We start from the raw sequence: 14,978 nt of genomic DNA on the forward strand, positions 1-14,978 counted from the left end.
ATAGAAACAACAGTAAAAACAGAATTTTGCTAATTTTGCACAGTGCTCAATCTGCAAATGCATAGGTAAAAAGATGTGTTTTGAGTCTGGATTTGAATGTGGTTACTGTTGGAGAACATCTGATCTCTTCTGGAAGCTGGTTCAGCTGCGGCTGGCGTAACAGCTAAAAACAGACTCTCCTTACTTTGAGTGAACCCTTGGTATTTCTAAATGACTTAATCCTAATGATCTGAGTGATCTGTTAGGTTTACATTGTATTTCTGCAATGTATTGAGGTCCTAGACCATTGAGTGATTTATAAACAAGTAGCAGCACAATTCTAAATGTAACTGGAAGCCAGGGCAAGGACCTGAAGACTGGTGTGATGTGTTCATGTTTTCTGGTTCTACTCAGAATTCTGGCAGCAGCGTTCTGCACGAGTTGCAGCTGTCTTATGGTCTTTTTGGGAAGACCAGTGAGGAGCCCATTACAATAATCCACCCTGCTGGTGATGAAAGCATGAACAAGTTTCTCTAAGTCTTGACTGGAGACAAAGCATCTAATTCTTGCAATATTTTTGAGACGATAATATGCTGATTTAGTTATTGTCTTTACATGGCTATTGAAACTCAGGTCTGACTTCAGAATCACACCAAGATTCCTGACTTGATTTTTAATTGTTTGACCCATAGAGTGAAGGTACATGTTCACTTTGAGAACTTCATCTTTGTTTCCAAACGCTATGACTTCAGTTTTGTCTTTGTTTAACTGAAGGAAGTTTAGGCACATCCAGTTTTTAATTTCACCAATGCATTGACACAGGGAGTCAATGGGGCAGTAGTCGTTAGGTGATAGGGCTAGGGAAATCTGGGTGTCATCTGCATAGCTGTGATATGCAATTTGGTTCCTTCTCATTATTTGGCTCAGTGGCAGCATATATAGGTTGAACAGGAGGGGTGCAAGTATTGAACCTTGAGGGACTCCGCATGTCATAGATCAGACTTATGGTCACCGATACTCACATAATAACCTCTCCCTTCTAAGTATGACCTGAACCATTTAAGAACCATCCCAGAAAGCCCAACCCAGTTTTCGAGCCTGTCAAGAAGAATGTTGTGATCGACAGTGTCAAACGCAGCACTGAGGTCAAGTAGAACCAGCACTGATAATTTACCTGAATCTGTGTTTAGGCGAATATCATTTATTATCTTTATGAGTGCTATCTCTGTGCTGTGATGCGGTCGGAAACCAGATTGAAAGTTATCAAAGTATCCATTCAAGCTTAAGAACTTGTTCAGCTGATTGAAAACAACTTTTTCAATGATCTTGCCTATGAAAGGAAGATTTGAGATTGGTCTGTAGTTTCTCAATATGGTGTTATCCAGATTGCTCTTTTTCAGGAGAGGCTTAACAACTGCAGTTTTCAGGGATTTTGGAAAAGTCCCAGAGAGAAGTGAGGCGTTTACCACTTCTAGGAGATCTGCTTCTAAACAGACATAATAGCTACTTTCTGAGGTTGTGATCTGATCTGTTTTACCCCAGTGCAGACCAAAGATGTGCTGATCGCCTTTCTGATATTATTAATTTTCTCAGAGAAGAAGGAAGCAAACTCACAGCATTTGCTGTCTGAGAGCATTTCCCTGAATCTGACTTGGGGGGTTTGTTAGTCTCTCTACAGTAGCAAAAAGAGTGCAGTTGTTGTTTAAGTTTCTGTTTGTAATATTTGAGAAGAAAGTCTGTCTAGCTTTGCTTAGTTTCACATTGAAAGCATGAAAGTTATCTTTATAGATGTTATAATGGATTTAAAGTTTTGTCTTTCGCCACATGCGCTCAGCTTTTCTGCATTGTCTTTTCATATTTTGCACTGCTGTTGAGTTTCTCCACGGTGCTTTTTGTCTGCCACTCTTCTTTCTGACTTTCACAGGAGCAATGTTATCAATAACATTCTGTACTTTTGAGTTAAAAGAATCAAGGAGAAAATCAACAGAGTCTGCAGATATGCTTGGTGTTAAAGATATAGCCTTCATAAACAGTATACTAGTATTCTCATTTAAGCATCTCTTTTTGACCGATAGATAGATAACTTCAACAGTCGGAGAGATCAATATATCAAAGAAAATACAGAAATAATCAGATAGAGCTATCCTTAATGACAATGGATGAAATGTTTAGACCCTTACTGATAATTAAATCTAGAGTGTGTCCACGATTGTGTGTAGGTCCATGTACATGCTGAGTCAGATCAAAAGTATTCAAAACTGTTAGGATTTCTTTTGCCATATTGGATTCTGCATTTTCTATGTGGATGTTAAAGTCCCCAGTAATAGCAAAACAGTCAAACTCAGAGGAAATTGCTGTTAACGGCTCTGTAAAGTCCTCCACAAAGGCTGGAGAGTATTTTGGAGGCCTGTAGATAACTATAAGTAGAATGCGAGGAGCACCATTTAACACAATACCCAAGTATTCGAAAGACAAGTAATCACCAAATGACACTTGCTTGCATTGATAGACATCTTTAAATAGAGCAGCAACACCTCCACCTCTCCTAACAGCTCTGCAGACACTCATAAAAGTAAAGTTAGGAGGGGCTGTTTCATTCAGGATTATTGAACTGCAGCTGTCTTCAAGCCATGTTTCATTTAGAAGCATAAAATCTAGGTTGTTTGTGGTTATTAAGTCATTGACTAGAAGTGATTTATTTTTAAGTGAACGGATGTTTAAAAGTGCTAACTTAACAGTCTTAATTTCTGTCTCGACAGTAATCTTAGCTTGACGTGTAATAGGCAGCAGATTAAATGGGTTTGCCAAATGGTTTGAGAAGGCCTTAGGCTTTCAATCACGTAATAAAAGAGAAAGCAACAGGCACACTGGGTTCCCGTTCTGTAAATATTTGATAAAGTCACTGTTGTCACTATTCTGTGGTGCAAGGCTTCTCTGAAACATGAGGCCTTGACCACAAACACACTCACACACAGAAAGAGAAACACACACATTCAATCCACTCCACTAACACACACACACGTTATTTGTTTCCAGCAGTATATAACATATATAGACTAAAACATGTCAGTAAGTTGAACTGAATGGACAGGAGAGTGAGACACGAGGGAGAAAACACACCTCCTACACACTTCTTGTTTCTTGCCCTGAGCTTTAGAGTAAATGTCACCTCAGCCCAGTGCTGCTTTTATCCATGACCTGTTTCACTACACTGTGTGTGTGTGTGTGTGTGTGTGTGTGCTTTTGTTTATATTACATTGTGGGGACCAAATGTCCCCATGATGTAATATAAACCTGAGTTCACCTACATCGTGGGGACCAGCCACCGGTCCCCACAATGTAAATTAATTAATAAAAATACTAAATGATGTTTTTGTGAGAAAATAAAGGTGTGCACAGTTTCCTGTGATGGTTAGGTTTAGGGTAGGGGGATAGAAAGTACGGTTTGTACACTATAAAATGCATTGCGGCCTATAGAAAGTCAATTCACAAAAACAAACATGTGTGTGTGTGGGTGGGTGTGTGTGTGACAGGAAGGGCTGCTATCTGTTCTTTAACCCTGACGTGTGTATGCCAACGCTCACTGACTGGAACATGAGTGAAGTGAGATCGTGAAGCTCAGCGCCTGGGACCATCTCCGCTCATCACATGTACGTAACATGCTTTTATTCACTTTGAGTCTCTATACACTAGTGATGGGCGATATCTTATTGTTTGCGATAAACCATTGAAAATTCTCAATAAAGATAAGTCTAGTTGATGACTAGTTGACTACAGCAAAGGAACGACGCCTGACAAACAAGAGAAATCATGACTCGGCCTTAAAATAACAGTTCTTGCAATTGTTAACTATACACTCTAAAAAATGCTGGGTTGTTTCAACCCAAGTTTGGGTCAAAAATGGACAAACCCAACCATTGGGTTAAATTTTTAAATGCATTTTTTAACCCCACGGTTGGGTTTGTCCATATTTGACCCAAATTTGGGTTGAAACAACCCAGCATTTTTTAGAGTGTAGCATTTGTTACAATAAGGATATAATTACAGGTAAGACCATTTTTTCTTTCTTTCTTTTCATAGCATTTGTTATGAAAAATAGCAACACAGTTTAGAAACTATAGCTACAACATGCCACAGATGTAATATAAATCTTTAGTGAAAAATCGATTCTAGATTATCAGATTATCTGGTAACACTTTACAATAAGGTTCATTAGTTAAACATTAGTTAATGTATTAACTAACATGAACTCACCACGAGCAGTACATTTGTTACTGTATTTACTAATCTTCGTTAGCGTTAGTTAATGAAAATACAGCTGTTCATTGTTTGTTCATGTTAGTTCACGGTGCATTAACTAATGTTAATAATGTATTAGTAAATGTTGAAATGAACATGAACAAAGATTAATAATTAATAATTTATCTATTAATAATTAAAAATTATTAATAATAATTTATCTATTATAAATTCTACAACTAATCAAAATGTGCCACAATAAATACAGTAGAACATGATTCTAGTAAATGTGGTCTTCATGAGTTTAAAAAGCTTCAGGATGATGTTTCATCAGACATTTTAGTGGCTGTTTTAGATCATGTTCGACTTTCTCCGTAGCGTTTTACTATCCTCAATTAGACTTGTGCCGATATTCGGTAATGCAATAAATCGCGATAATGAATATGCACGATATTGTAATCGTGGGCACCTCAGAATACCGTAAATAATAATTTATTACCAATTATTATTTTTTTATAAGACAATTAAGAATACTTTACCCATCAATCGTATAAAATGCACAACACCGCTGTATTTTGCGTCAAAAGGACAAAAACAATCCCAACGTGCACGAGAAGCACATGGCGGAACCAGTGAAGGAGACGAGTTGAATGAAAGTGCGCGTTCACTCTCTGACAGCAGAGGGCGCTGATGGAACAGTAGCGTGCAGCGGTTACCACGGAAACCGTGCAAACAATCTTAGTGTTGTTCATCACAGCACCAAATACTGAAGACTTAAGGATATTTATTTTCAAACCTAAAAATTTTTATATTTTAATCTGGACTACAACATGCCCTAATGATTAGAAATGTTCTGATTATTTGTTATTGTTTAGTAAAACTTTGAAAACATACAGCTTCATTAGTTAACATGTTAATTCATTATCACTAAACTGACAATAAAAATACTTTTTTAGCATTAATATTATTAATTAATGTTAATTTCTTAGTTTAATAACATTACTTAAATCAAAACAACTTATTTAATGGACCCGAAATAAAACTAACAATGATCAGTTGTGTTTCTAAACTAACATTAACAAAAAATATCACTTTCTGTAACAAATGTAGCTGTTGCTCTGTTGTTCTTTATAGCTTAATTCTTTTGCATTTTAATCTGTTTGAAAATTTCAGTCAGAGTTGTTTTTGTTTTATTACAAAAAGAGTTCTTAAACATGTTAAACTATGACAAAAATTGTTTTGCAACTTATTTTAATATCGTGATAATACCGTATACCGTGATAAAAGCTTCATCAATTAATCGCAACATGAAAATTTGATACCGTCACATGCCTATCCTCAATAGAATCCAAATAGGTTGCACATTTTATCATCAGCGTCGCATGAACGGCTCGTGCAAATATTAACACATTTGGAGCGCGCTGGTGAACGCGCTGACGGTGATTTGCGCGCCACTCATGCAAAATTAAACAACTGGGCTTCAATCACAGTCATATTGCGCAGACAACTGATCCGTTCAGTTCGTAAAGCTTATAAAAGCTCCGAATGCGCGATGTACAAGTAATTAATAGTCATAGTCGTCTGATTATACGTTTCGGTGTGGGCGTTCAGAGTGCCGCGCACCGGCCCACTTCGAGCACTGACTGTTACTACTAATAAAACCGATCTCTGGGGGCCCCCAAAAGTGCGTGTGCCCTTAGAATCGTCCTAACTTCCCCACCTTAGCTGCGCCCCTGCCTTGGAGTCCTTCATTTCTCCATTTTATAATTTATGGTTCATTCAAGCAGGAGGAAAAGAGGTTGAAAATAGTTCACAGCAACTTTCAAAAGCACTCATTGTTAATGATCGCATCTGTCGCGCTCCTCCATGTGGTCGCTCGGAAGCAGGCGAGCGTGTGCGCGTTCAGCCGTGTTCCCGTCAGCACTACAGGAAAGACGTGATGCTGAAATCCGTTCATACTGTGTCGAGTGTGAGAGTTTGGGGGAGGAAAAAGAACGCAGATACTTTATTTGTCATGCTGTCTTCTGTGCGTCTGGCGACAAAATGAGCATCAATCTGAATGTAATCAAGTCTCTCTCTCTCTCTCAGATTTCTAAACGTATGCTGGGAGGAAAACGGCATCATGCAGATTCTGACCATGATGATGATGATGATGATGATGTCATTCTTATACACAGCTCTTGCTGATCAAGGTAAGAACTACTTATTGTTATATTTGTAAAAAAAAATAATCATTCAGTTAAAGAGTTTTGTGTTAGGTTTAGAGAGCTGTATCAGGCATGACATTATGAGCACTGACAGCTGAAGTGAATAACACTGATGATTTCATCTGTAGCTCAAACTGCTCCAGAAGTTAATGTTGGTCTGATAGAAAGGTGTCAGAATACACAGTGCATCAGTTTGTTGCGTATGGAGCTGCAGAGCTGCAGACCAGTCAGGGTGATGCTGACCCCTGTCCACCGCCGAAAGAGCCAACAGTGACACGTGACACCAGAACTGGACCACGGAGCAATGGAAGAAGGTGGCCATTATGTTTTCTTCTACATCACGTGGATGGCCGGGTGCGTGTGCGTCTCTTACCTGGGGAACACATGGCACCAGGATGCACTATGGGAAGAAGGCGAGCCAGAGGAGGCAGTGTGATGCTTTGGGCAATGTTCTGCTGGGAAACCTTGGGTCCTGCCATCCATGTGGATGTTACTGTGACACGTACCACCTACCTAAGCATTGTTCAGACCATGTACAGCCTTTCATGGAAACGGTATTCCCTGGTGGCTGTGGCTCTTTCAGCAGGATAATGCACAAAAATGGTTCAGGAATGGTTTGAGGAGCACAACAATGAGTTTGAGGTGTTGACTCGGCCTCCAAATTCCCCAGATCTCAATCGAATCGAGCATCTGTGGGATGTGCTGAACAAACAAGTCCGATCCATGGAGGATCCACCTCACAACTTACAGGACTTAAAGGATCTGCTGCTAACATCTTGGTGCAGATACCACAGCACACCTTCAGGGGTCTAGAAGAGTCCATGCCTCCACGGGTCAGGGCTGTTTTGGCAGCAAAAGGGGACCAACACAATATTAGGAAGGTGCTCATAATGTTATGCCTGATCAGTGTCTAAGCAATGACCCAGTTTAGATTTAATAAAGTGTGTGTTTTTCATTCACTTGATGAAGGTTGTGTTGCTCAGATCAGATGTTGCTCTTTTTTTCAGGTCTGGATTGTCATAATGATTTTCACAGCTGCTTCATGTGTGTTTGGAACACTTCAGAACTGAACATCAGACCCGAGACCAGATGTTTCATTAGTTTAACGGTTGATAACGAGTAAGGCAAACAGTTTATAATGTATTTAATGTGTCATTAAACAATCAGCCTTTATTTTGCACAATGATCCAGAACTGATGAACATTTAGCAGGAATGTTTCACCTCATTTTCAGTACATTCTCTCATTTCTAAAGGGCAGAAGTGTTTTTATGCTCTGCTCTGGTAATTCTACTGATGAATGATTAGTTGATTAGTTTGTGGGAAATAAATTTTTAATAAACATTTTTCTGTGCCTTTGATTTCAGACAGAAAAATGTAAGGAAAGTGCAGATGTCAGCTGACCCAACCCAGCCTCACATTCGCACTGCCACCATCGTTTTTTATGAAAAAAAGGTGATTGAGCCATGTGTTTATGACATGTTAAACTGCAGATTTGATGTCTTGTTGATCATCCAACACTGATGCATTGAGTTAAAAACATGTGACACGTCTTATAGATTGTTTCTTTCTCTTCTGCTGCAGAAGTATTTAATAATGCCATGGTCCTTAATTCATGGAGAAGTTACTTGTGAAGGGTACCCAAAACCTTTAGTTAAAATTGAAAAGCATGAAGCAGAAAACAGTGGTGAGTCAGATATAAAATCTCACAAACACACGATTCACACAATCATCTGGAGCAGTAGAGCGTACACTCTTAAACATTCCATGAAGAAAATCACTGAACCGTTCCATTGTACAAAAGGTTCTTTAGAGTGGAAAAAAAGTTCTTTAGAATATTAAAATGTTCTTCACAATAAGAAAAAAATGTTATTTTAAGAAAGGATTAAGGTCCTTCAATGGCAAGAAAAATCCGGGCAATTTGCCTTTTTTTTTTCCAGTGTACATTAAAAACAATTTTATGTAAAAACAATTTTCACTCAGAAATTGCTACAAGAAATTACAAAGAAATAGTAAATGAAACATAAAATTTTGCCATAGTAAAACTAAATATTATTTGACTTAAATGAAAATGTCCTGATAATTTACTCATCTCCATGTCATCAAAGATGTTCATGTCTTTCTTTCTTCAGTGGAAAATAAATTAAGGTTTTTGATGAAAACATTCCAAGAGGAATGTCAAAGGGAGCATATACAGGGATAACAGAATAGGCCCCAAAATGGTGCCTTGGGGGACTCCACATGTGACCAATGTGCCCACTAATGTTTTTTCTCGCTGAGAAAAACTTTTCTTTGTTGAGCGCATATTTTGGCCACTTGAGCAAAAACATACTTTCATCAGACCTGTACAATGAATGTAAACACACACACACACACAAATGGTTTTATCATGCAACCATAACATTTAACTTTAATGTGCCATTTCTATTTTATTTGACCCTTGATGTACCAGTCTTTATCAAGAAATTCTATTAAAAAATAATTTCTGTCCTCCTGCAGGACAGTTCAGTTCTTTATAATAATATAATATAAGCAGTTACAATGATGTTTTTTTTTTTTTTTTTTTTAAATATAATATAATATTTAAGTATTTAAACTGATATACAGTATTATATCAGTTTAAATGCTTCCATTTGTATTAATATATTATAAAGCGAAAACAAACTGAAGCATTTAAACAGATCTGATAGCTAAATATTTTTAAGAAAAGTGAACGTTAACTTTTTTATAGTTATCTGAACATCCCTGAAACCCACAGCACCACAACCACCACACAAAATCTATTTAAACTGAGGTATATCACTGATGTATTTTGAGTTTGGAAGCTACACCTGTGGTGGGTGTGATTGTAAATGTGTCACGATCATGTCTGTTCCTGTCACATCCCAGACTACATTTCCCATGATCCTCCATTGCTCATCACCTGCACTCACTTCACAATCACTCCACACTAATCACCACACCCAGCTGCCACACATTACCTGGACTATAAAAGACTCATACACACACCACCTCACCGCGAAGTCTTGTTTCCCCAGTGTGCAATTCTGAGCGTTATTATTCTGTCTGCCTGTCTGTTGCCGTTTCTGCCTGTTTCCTGTTTGACGATCCTGTGCTGCCTACCTCTGACCCTTGCTTTGTATACCGACCTGCGTATATTATCTGCCAGTCCTGACCTCTGCCTGTTCCTGGATTACGATTCTGTCTACCCTCTGCTGTTCCTGTTTGCCCCTGGTTTACCCTGCCTGTATGACCACGCTTAACTTTAATAAATGCTGCATTTGGATCCCTGCCTGTGAGTCTCCCTTCGTTACAAAATGTCTCAGAGTTTTGTTCATTCTGTGCCCATCATCTGTTATTTCCGCCACTTTTCATTAAAACATGACGTTTTATTTCACATTTCTTTTCGTTTCGCGTTGCCTCTCGTATTGAGCTATTTAGTCCGCAAACATTCTTACCGCGACTGATTTGGCTCAGGGCCAGCCAGCTCACACGCGCTCAATCGTTCTTTCTATGAAACCTGTAAACCGCATTCACCGGTTCTAACTCTATAGCGACAACTCTATAGCGGTTCTAACTCTATAGTGTCCCAGAATCTCCCACTGCTTTCTGCACAATTCCTCTGAATAAACACAACTTGTCAGTGGGGAAATAATTGTAAATTACAGCGAATAAGCTCAATTGGTCGACTTTAGTTGGCTTGTAGTCTTAAAATATATATATATATATATATATATATAATCAGCGGCGTGCAGTGGTGTTCTGAAATGAGGCACATTTTTTTTTTTTTTTTTATGAATCATTGTAAATTCATGTGCATTACTCTTAAAGTTGACACATCTTCCTTGTTAAATGAACATTACTTTACAGTACATCAAAAAAAAAAAAAAAAAAAAGAAACCAAATACAATTCTATTTTGTAATTTTACATTAACAATGTAGCCTAATGTTCTATTTATCAAAACCAAGTCAATCTCATCAAGTTAGTGTTTTAAACATTTCTACATTCATTCCAAAATAATAACTAAAGGCAATAATAATTTAAACAATATATTTTATTTGTTTATTGTGGTTTTTCTTTTTAATTGTCAACCTAGAATATTTTGGATCATCAGTCATGCTCCGTAAACACCGTCTGTCACACACGAATTGTATTTTTAATTTCACCAAACTAATTTGCACTAAAAAAACCCGCATTCATCATGATTTTAGTCCATTTCAAGTTTGATTTTGACGTGACATAAAACGGTGATATCTAACTGGGTGATCTGTTTACTTTTCAATTAGTCTTCCGATTGACGCCATTATTTGTTCAGTCAAACCTGAAGCGCACGTCAACGAGAGGCGGGATTTATCGCACAAACCAATCATATCCAATCATAACCACTTTTATCCAAAGATTGCACGATGGAGACATTAGGCTTGTTTGAGATGCGCCTGGCCTCGCCTTAAGTTCAGCCGAGAGTAGGCGGCTGCAGTGAGGGGAGGAGTGAAAAAAGTGCAGGCAAAATGGACAATTCTCCGTTCTCGGAGTGCATCAGACACCTGCGAGATCAAAGGCGGATATCGCGGGATTCACACTCGTGCGCTGTGTTGCTGATAAACTGGATGTAATTTACGTTCTGTTGCTTTTAAATTAAAATAAACATAATGAAAAATACACCCAAAGTACTTGATATTTATTTCCATTCGAAGGATGTGTGTATCAATCATTTTTATTTTAATTACAGACATGTTTTTATATATTTTTATAAATATGATAACAATCACATAACCCACAGAAAGATCGCACTCTCAGAGACTTTTGGAATATTCACACATAATTTATACGCATAAAATCATGGTATTAGTGTTTCAAAATCAAACATTTTAAAAGAGATCAATACATCACGGTTGTTTAAACCAATAAGCTTTAAGCTGTGTCGTCATCAAGTCGTTTCCCATCGTGCTTTTGGTCAGCGCAGTCTGTGGAGAGGAACTGCGCTCGACTGCAGAATCCGACACGTCCGCCTCGCCCTCGCAAGAGGTTTTTGACACACGTCAGCATGACATCAGAGCAAGGCGGACCACCCTCGGACACATTTCTAACCGGCATGCATCTCGCGGTGATCACCGTTGATCGATTCTGCGCAGAATTTGCTCATCTCAAACAAGCCTAATGCCTCCTCTCACGTGACTTTCCCCCATTCATTCTCAATTACCCCCCACAAAACCCACCGCACGCCGGGGTTCTGATGATTTTCTATGGATTCCTATGAGAGGAAAGGGAGGCATGACTCCATAGACTGTAAAGCATCCTCTGTGTAACTTTACCTACGGGTGTCGCTGTTGGGCAGTGTTCCTTAAGAAATACGCATGCCTTGCGCTCTTTTTAATGTCATAATTTGTTATATTTGTGTTGTTTTATATGTAATATGGATTATTTTCTCATCCTATTGTTTTTGAGGAGGCACTGCCTCCCTTGCTTACTCGGAGGAAACGCCCATGATATATATATATATATATATATATATATATATATATATATATATATATATATATATATATATATATATATAGCTCAAATTGAGTAAAGACTTATCAGATTGTCCGACCTCCTCACTCACTTTCTTTCAAACACGATCCTTTTTATTTATGTTTCTATAAATGTATGAAGATGTACAGCGACGATGATTTTGTCCTCCATTGTTGTTTCGAATTTCTGCCTCAGCTCGCTATGTCACGTCACTACTAGAGCAAGCTCCTGATTGGTTAACGCATCGCAGAAATTCGCCAAAGTTCAGATTTTTCAACTTGCGCGATTCGCGCGAATAACGCGTTAAGCGCGTCAAACGCCCGAATCCGCATTCCTTCATTCGCGCGAATCGCGCCGCAGGATGTCAATTCGCGTCTTTGCATTGACTTAACATGTAAATCACTCGCGCTTACCGCTTCATTCGCGTCCGGTGTGAACGCACCAGAGGGAACATTGCATGTGAATGCAGCAGTTAAGGAGACATAGTCTCCAAGATGAACTGAAAAAATTCTTTCAGCCAAATAGGATTTAAACCATTCCAATGCAGTACCCTTAATACCAAAACATTGTTCTAGCCGTGAAATCAAGATATTATGGTCAACTGTATCAAATGCAGCCGAAAGGTCTAATAAAATTAAGATAGCACAGTCACCAGAGTCAGTGACAAGTAGTAAGTCATTAAAAACCTTCAACAGTGCAGTTTCTGTACTGTGTAGTGCTTTAAAACCAAACTGAAACACTTCGTGAATACCATGTAAATCTAAAAATGAATTCAATTGTCAAAAAACAACTTTCTCCAATAGTTTGGATAGAAATAGGAGTTTTGAGATAGGTCTATAATGAGCAAAAACTGATGGATCCAAATTAGATGTCTGGATCTGTGCACAGCTGAATCATCAGACTAGGTAAGCAAGCAAGAACAATAGCGAAAAATGGCAGATGGAGCAATAATAACTGACATGATCCATGATATCATGATATTTTTAGTAATATTTAAATCATCTTTCTAAATGTTTCATTAGCATGTTAGCTAATGTACTGTTAAATGTGGTTAAAGTTACCATCGTGTATTCCATACTGTATTCATGGAGACAAGAACCATGTCGTTATTTTCATTATTAAACACTTGCAGTCTGTATAATTCATAAACACAACTTCATTCTTTATAAATCTCTCCAACAGTGTAGCATTAGCCGTTAGCCATGGAGCACAGCCTCAGATTCATTCAGAACTTTGTTTATGCAATGTATTATAGAGTAGCAAGCTTGGGGACGGGGAGCGCAAGCATTTCAAGATTTGGCGCATTTCTAATTATGCCCCAAAATAGGCAGTTAAAAAAATGAATTAAAAAAAATCTATGGGGTATTTTGAGCTGAGACTTCACAGACACATTCAGTGGACACCTTAAACTTATATTACATCTTGTGAAAAAGCATTCTATGGCACCTTCAAAACCAGGGTCAGGCGCTCCTACATCAGTGACATTCACCTTTCATTTCCCTCTGACTGTAGGCATAAGTTAGGGTTAGTAGTACGGAAAGGGTTAGGACTATGTTCTTGGGCAGGGATGTTGTTCCACGATCAACAAAATATGTTGATCCATGAGTATGTCTTACTTGAGCAATTATTGTCTGACATTGGGTGGTGTGTTGTGTTTCAGTGGTGAAAGTGGCTCCTCCTCAGATAGTGGAAGTTCGCGGGCTCAATGTTTCTTGGAGTATCAGTTTCACACCTCCACTTGATCCTGAGTATGAGGTCCAATACAGATCAACTGCTCAGAGCTGGACGGTGAGCATGTCAACCTTATTTACAACAAGAAAGTGTTTTTGGCAGTTGCTTTACACAAGATTTCTTAAAAACTACAGCTCCAGATACATGAGTTACTAAGAGTGTTTCTAGTACTTTAGTGTGCAAGCAATTTTAAAAAAAGCTGTAATGGTTAAAAACAGAAGATCTTTAGATGATGTGCAGATTAAAAGCTCACTGTGTAATGCGGCTTCTCTCTTGTCAGTGTAAATCACAGTAGAAATGCTTCATTCTGTCCATGTCTGTGTAGGACACGAAGCCATGGACGACTTACAAAACTCAAGAAGAGCTTCCAGAGGAGCACTTGTTCTTACACCAGCAGTATGTGATCAGGGTCAGGGTCAAGCTTCAATATCTGCCCAACGCCATCTGGAGCGACTGGAGTAAAGAGTACAACTGGACGTCTGAAGTGGGCCAGCTTCCCCCCACACGACCCACACCAGGTGACACACACCTGTCCGACTCCACTGACACTCAGCTGTGTGTGGAGAAAAACATTCCTGTGCTGTGAGACTGTAACACTCATCAACTGTAACGCTCCCCTCTCCTCTCCTCTCCCCTCCCCTCTCCCCTCCCCTCATACATCTATTTTGTGATTATTTTAAGTGTAACCATAATCAGATATTGTCATTAAACCCTTTCAATTACAAATGATGTGCTAGTTTTGATTTAGTATTAACATTAATGTGCTCCCTATTGCAATACAATATTGTCACACTATAGCAACGCTCTCCCACGTATTTTGATATTATAACTGCGCTTATTTCCGTCGTTGGTATAAGTTGCAGTGGGTGGTAATAGACAAGAAATGTACAGTATTCTACCATCTTGCTGATAAAGTTTCTTTAGTCACTCGGCAAACCTTACAGCCTGAAGCCCTGTAGGAATTCCACCCTTACAATACTACATAAATAATAAAAATAATACTACCAGTTTAAATTGAATGTAGCATAATTAATAACTTTGATTTGCTGTCGCAAAATAAGTAGGTATTCACACGTGGAACCAGTTTGGTAATTGCCTCCGGCTGGTGCAAAATTGTCTGAACGCCGTTTTGGACAGCGGCGCTTTGGGACCTGTAGAAAGAAGGCTGCATCAGTGTTGCCAACTTAGCGATTATTCAGACCCCTTTTGCGATATGTATTTTTTCCAAGAAAGCACACAATACTTGTTTACCTGATCTAGCTTCCAAAACCCACCGGTACTGCCGCACAAATGCAAGATTTTGCTTGCT

General features: G+C 38.6%; 1 protein-coding gene across 1 annotated transcript; it reads left to right on the top strand.

The window, feature by feature from the left end:
• Window positions 1–3,511: 3,511 nt before the first annotated feature.
• LOC137011440 (uncharacterized) lies at window positions 3,512–14,389 on the top strand. The gene is made up of 7 exons (XM_067374286.1): window positions 3,512–3,629; window positions 6,307–6,410; window positions 7,433–7,544; window positions 7,791–7,878; window positions 8,008–8,110; window positions 13,599–13,726; window positions 13,995–14,389. The coding sequence occupies exons 2-7, from the start codon at window positions 6,341–6,343 to the stop codon at window positions 14,253–14,255; spliced, it is 762 nt and encodes a 253-aa protein (XP_067230387.1). The 5' UTR covers window positions 3,512–3,629; window positions 6,307–6,340; the 3' UTR covers window positions 14,256–14,389.
• The last annotated feature ends 589 nt before the right edge of the window (window positions 14,390–14,978 follow it).

Source organism: Chanodichthys erythropterus, chromosome 21 (genome assembly GCF_024489055.1).
Source record: "Chanodichthys erythropterus isolate Z2021 chromosome 21, ASM2448905v1, whole genome shotgun sequence".
Classification (NCBI taxonomy): Eukaryota; Metazoa; Chordata; class Actinopteri; order Cypriniformes; family Xenocyprididae; genus Chanodichthys; species Chanodichthys erythropterus.

Bases quoted from the DNA above. Each gene is read 5' to 3' on its own strand.
- LOC137011440 (XM_067374286.1), top strand. From the start codon at position 6,341: ATGCAGATTCTGACCATGATGATGATGATGATGATGATGTCATTCTTA. The intron at 7,879-8,007 runs GTGATTGAGCCA...CTTCTGCTGCAG, and splicing joins TCGTTTTTTATGAAAAAAAG to AAGTATTTAATAATGCCATG. The intron at 13,727-13,994 runs GTGAGCATGTCA...ATGTCTGTGTAG, and splicing joins CAACTGCTCAGAGCTGGACG to GACACGAAGCCATGGACGAC.